The 5,661-nt window shown below is 35.9% G+C and overlaps 1 protein-coding gene across 1 annotated transcript; it reads left to right on the top strand.

Annotated features, from left to right (window-relative positions):
- The first annotated feature begins 4,016 nt into the window (after positions 1–4,016).
- On the top strand, positions 4,017–5,451 carry LOC147553589 (uncharacterized). The gene has a single exon (XM_086671243.1). The coding sequence runs from the start codon at positions 4,602–4,604 to the stop codon at positions 5,115–5,117; it is 516 nt and encodes a 171-aa protein (XP_086527369.1). The 5' UTR covers positions 4,017–4,601; the 3' UTR covers positions 5,118–5,451.
- Positions 5,452–5,661: the final 210 nt, after the last annotated feature.

Raw genomic sequence — 5,661 nt, 5'->3', positions numbered from 1 at the left:
TATAAAACCATAAACCACCTGATAAAACATTTGTGGTTGAATTTTAGTAAAGTTCAAGAATTAAAACCAATATCATATGTTCATATGTAATTTGGGAATGGGAATGGACGGGCAGCCCGCAGGTAAAAGAGGAGCCGGCCGGGCGGAATCTTGGTCGGCCATTACCTGCCCGCCAAATTAATCGGACAAATCGAACCCCGGTCCGGTAGGGTAGCCCGAAAATGCCCCTAAAGGAGCTAAGCATTTAACCCATTGCTAGCTATTGGCATGCAGCAGAGATAACGCAAAGGCATTAAGTCCACTACCTACCACCAGTAAGCCCAGATTTGGTAACAGGCTCATGTTTAGGCATGAAACTTATGCTAACCAATTAGTCAGTTGTCAATGCTAGAGATCCTAAATGGTACTTATAGTAGTTCAAACATCTTCAATACCTCTATGTGGAACTAATAAACATTGCTAACTATGAGTGCTGCCTATTTAATTTAGTCCCACGTTGAAAGCTTACTATAGAAGATAAATATTAGAACATGATATAAGTGCCTGAAGACCGAACAAGAATTTGTCAGGCTGTTGTATTTGACCAATAACCAATAACTCCAACTTGATTCAAAAGTTACCCAAAAAAAAAAAAATTGATTTAACCAAAAAGAACACCACCCCCTTATGAATCTGTACTTTTAAAAACTTGACCACTTTTCTAAACCTTATATAGTTATTACCCCATAACAACAAATCAAATGTATAATTAGGCGGTGTTTAATTTCGTCAATCAAACCCACTAAGACTTGGTTATTGTTCATATGTTTGTATTGAAATGATTTTGTTTCATGATACTTCAATCAAACCCACTAAGACTTGGTTATTGTTCATATGTTTGTATTGAAATGATTTTGTTTCATGATACTTGGATCGATTACTTGTGTTTGACTTCGCACTTGACCTTAGATAACCAAATTGTACTTTTGGTTACTTGTGTTTGACTTCGCACTTGACCTTAGATAACCAAATTGTACTTTTTGGTGGATGTAGAGTGTTCAATTAAATATTATATTGTGTCCAAAACGAATCGATTTTGAGTTAATATAGAGTGTCTAGTAAATATATAAACTTTTTCATTTAAACATAACGCATTGTATAAAGCTCTTTAAGTTTTCTGATATTCATATTGGTTGTTTAGTTACATTTGTGTTTCATCACACAATGGTTTTGTATATGTGTTAGTTGACTTCATCTTTTGATATGGAGAGATGCCCTGTCAGCATTCCTTGTCGTAATTCTACCTCTTACATATAACCAATGTTGTAAACTGTAACATATATGAGAAATTATATTGGGCGTTGGTGGAGGGGCGGTAACTCTATGTGTTGTAGGGTGATGTAATATTGTATGGTGGTAGTTTTTTTTTTTATGAAGGTATGGTGGTAGTTGGTTGGCAAAAAAATAAATAAAGTGTTTGCCTAGATCGTATGGTATTATTTAGTTCATCGTCGACGTATGACATAGATTGTTTATTATTTAGTTCTTACTATTTTCTCAAAACAATATATATGGTATTGTTCATTGTCGACGTATGACATAGATTATTTGTTAGAGTGGGTGAGAGTGGTTCTTATAAGAACATATAACACAAGTACTAACAAAGGTTTGTGATATGGAGAGAGGCCCTACCGACATTCCAAATCACAATTTCACCTCGTACATATGGCCAACGATGTAAAGTATACCATATATGAGAAATTAAATTGGGGTGTTGGTGGATGGGAGTTACGGTTTAAGTATGATGGTATTGTAATCTTGTATGGTGGTAGTTAATTGGTCAAAAATGAATAAAATGCTTGCCTAGAATGCGATTAGTCGTTTTTATTTTTTTACTGAAAAGCAAGAGTCCACAAAAAAGATAATTTGCAAATAAATCTCGTGGTCAAACATACTTGACCATATCACTTTTGGAACTTTAGTGATATGGTGGGTGAAGAAAGATGTCAAGGCAAAGTTTTTTTTTTATAAAGGCCGAGTCAAACTTACCAAAATACATAGCCCAAGCATAAAGTTATTTTCTTGGCCAACAGTAATTTTAATTCCCACCTAAAGAGCACCAGTTTCAACCGAAAAAAAAAAATCCAAAAGAACACCAAACATCAACACACACGTAAAATAGTTGTGCCTAACCAAACATTAAATAATTAGTATTTGGTTGAAAGACACTTTAAATAAGTAAAACTTGAAGTTAAGTTGTTAGTGAAGGAGCACTTTAGTCCCACACTGCCAAGGCAGTGTGAGAAGCAACTGTGAAAGCGTTTATAGAAGACAACCCTTGTTGAGTACATGATGATCAGGTTGACCGGTGGGTATATAACTCATCTGTCGGGCTCTAACGTGTGGATAACCGGTATAGGCTCGGGTGGTTAGCCCGCCCATTTATTATATTCGGTACGGGCGGGTTCTGCACGTCAGCGGGAGACGGGTCCCGACAGATAGGTCGGGTCACCGGTACACGCGGGCGGATTCGGACCTACGGCCATTGTTCCCACACTACTCAGATAAACACATAAAAAGTTATATGACTCCCAAAATCTATTGGTCGACCAGTTTGGTAGATGTCCTCGATACATCTACCAAACCAGTTTATTTATCAGAAACCAAGGTTGACGACAACCCATTAGCTAGTTGCCCACATATAGCGATATCCCGGCCTTGTACTAATCATTGCATTTTCTTTTCCGAGCCAAAAAATAATCAAAAATCACAAGTTAGAAATGGAATGTAGTTAGATACTACACCTAATGCTACCTCAACAACATAACACATGTTATCAAATTTGGGCTTATAGTTGTTATCAAAATAAGAGATAAAAATGTTACTAGTAGTCAAAGAGTTGCAAACGGACCTACTCTACTTTGTGAGATGCCTCTCTTTCTTCTCATAGTTGTTTTTTGTATATTGTTCTTCTGCGACGACGACATCTACAGATTTCAATTTCAAAAGATTTTGTGTTTGTAGTTTCTGAAACCAAAATGCGGATGTTTTACATACATAAACCCTAGATCAAGTGGAAGTCTGACACAGAAACCATGTTACACTTGATCATTTAGGAAACTGGCACTACGACTCTTTTGAGTTTCTACACCTTATTTCTACTTAGTCTGATCATCAGCTCAAACAAGACTTGAAAATATTTCAGATGTCAGCAACCTTCACTTGGTAAAAGGAAGGTCTACGAAATAAATTGACTAGGTAGTAGGTTGGCCCAAAAAGTATTAGATCCGTAAGCATCTTACTCATCAAAATCTATTGACAATGATAAAGTGGTCCAAGCCATATATTTTTTAACAAAATATACCAGCATTCATAATTTTAAAACACAACAATAAGATATTAAAGTAAGAATTCCAACATCAACCTGTTGATCTTGAGCTGCAAGCCTGCAACTGGGGGTTTTCTTGGTTCATTTTGCTCAACAGTTGTTATTTCCTTATTAGCAAACAGGTGGTACATCTTCCCACGGATCCTTTTAAATGCTATGCCATTTTCTAGTTGTCAAAAAAAAAAAAAACTGGACCAGTACGGAATGTTCCAATCAATCCATTTTTTACCCAGGGACAAACAAAATAAATCAATTTGCAAATGCTAAACTAAACCCCAAATATATACTGCACCTAGCTAATTCTATTCCAAAAAATATATATAGCAACATGTTACCAAATAGGGTTAAGAGTTATCCAAAAAGTTGGGTTAACATATTGTTATAGACCCGCAAAGCTAATTCTATCCATAATTATTTGCTTTCTTATTCTAGTTTCCATGCTGGTAGATTTGTTAGAATAATGTATATAATATATAGTTAGGGGTTATTTAGTAATTTACCTTTAAGGGTCTTTTAGTCTTTTTAGTCTTATCTTTGCTATATATATGTTAGCTTGTAAACCTAGTTCAATAATGAGAATCCTTGCCTCCATTGTCCCTCTCTTCTTCTTCTAATATTGTTTTTGGTTTCATTATGGTATTAGAGCAAGGTTCTTCAAGTATTCTTATGGTTTGAGTTGGAAGAGGAGACAAGGTGAAGGTCTGGTGCGGCTACTCCCGTTTGATTTTTTGTTCAGTAGAGAGTACTTCAATTTTTGGTGGTTTTGATTTTGGTGGGACGAATTCTAAAAAGAAGAAAACCGGTTTTGATTTTGGTTAGTAAACAGTAGTATTGGTGGGTAGTTTTGATTTTTTGGTGGTCTTGATTTTGGTTAATAAACAGTAGTATTGGTGGGTAGTTTGACTTTGGTGGTTTTGATTTTGATTACTAAACAATAGTATTGGTGGGTAGTTTGATTTTGGTGGTTTTTTATTTTGGTGGGTAGTTTCCATCCATGGTTTTGACGAATCCAAAAGAGAAGAAAACAGTAGGGTTTGGACTGTTTGGCTGTGACGGGTAAAGCTATTTCCTTCAAGAACTGTTTGGCTGTCAGGGTAATTATCTTTTCACACCGTTCTTTGGTATTGTTACTTCACGGTTCTTCTTCGTATTTCCTTATCTAGTCACTTTGGTGTTATTTTTATTGGTTATATCTGCTTTTTTTTCCTTTATATTTGGTATTGAATTGAGCAATATGGAGAGTGGAAAAGATGATTCATTGCAGGCTATTAGTGTAAGATTGAACGGTAAAAACTATTCTTATTGGAGTTTTTTGATGAGAAATTTTTTGAAAGGGAAATATTTGTGGGATTACATTGATGGTACTGTTGTTAAACCAATTGATAGATCGAAAGAAGATTTTGCTGAATTATCTAGGGTTTGGGAAGCAAACAATTCAAAAATAATTACTTGGATTAATAACTCAGTAGATAACACTATTGGATATCAGTTGGCGAAATTTCAAACTTGTCGTGTGATGTGGTTTTACTTAGCAGATATGTTCCAACAGTCGAACTTTGCAACACAGTATAAGTTAGAAGCTGATATTAGAAATATGGAACAGAGAGATATGAGTATTCAAGAATTTCATGCTGCAATGACTGATCTTTGGGATCAGTTAGCTCTTACAGAATCCGAAGAATTGCAGGCTTGTCCTCCTTATATTGCTCGTAGGGAGGAAGGTCGTTTGGTTCAGTTTTTGATGGCTTAGCGTAGTGATTTTGAATCCATTAGTAGTACAATTTTGCATAGTAAGCCACTTCCCTCTATTGCTAAAGTTGTTAATGAGCTTATGGCTGAAGAGACACGTCTCAAGTACCAAGCAAAGAAAGGCATTCTTCAAACACCTACTGAAACAGTGTTAGTTGTTCATTCGAAGCCAAATCAGAATCATCAGAACAAATCTTATACAAAGGTTGCTATGGATGAATGCAGCTTCTGTAAGCAAAAGGGTCATTGGAAGGCTCAATGCCCCAAGTTAATGAACAAGTCACAACAGAATCAGAGACCTCAAAAGCCTTTTCAGTATAACACTGTGGCAGTTATACCGCCATCTGGCTCGTCTGTATCTAGTGGTTCATCTTCTTCTGTGCCCAAAACTGATAATGTGGTTGATCAATTTCAAATGTTTCAGAAATTTCTTGCTTTGCAACCACATGCTATGTCCACCTCTGCTTCGCAAGACCCTTTAGCTCCTATGTCTTCTAGTACTACATTAGACTCACTCTCAGATCAGTTTAAGAGATTCTTAGCCA

The sequence above is a fragment of the Eschscholzia californica genome, unplaced genomic scaffold, assembly GCF_041429995.1.
Source record: "Eschscholzia californica isolate CP2 unplaced genomic scaffold, dmEscCali1.0.p SCAF_3, whole genome shotgun sequence".
Lineage (NCBI taxonomy): Eukaryota > Viridiplantae > Streptophyta > Magnoliopsida > Ranunculales > Papaveraceae > Eschscholzia > Eschscholzia californica.
This window is presented reverse-complemented; position numbering and strand designations above follow the sequence as displayed.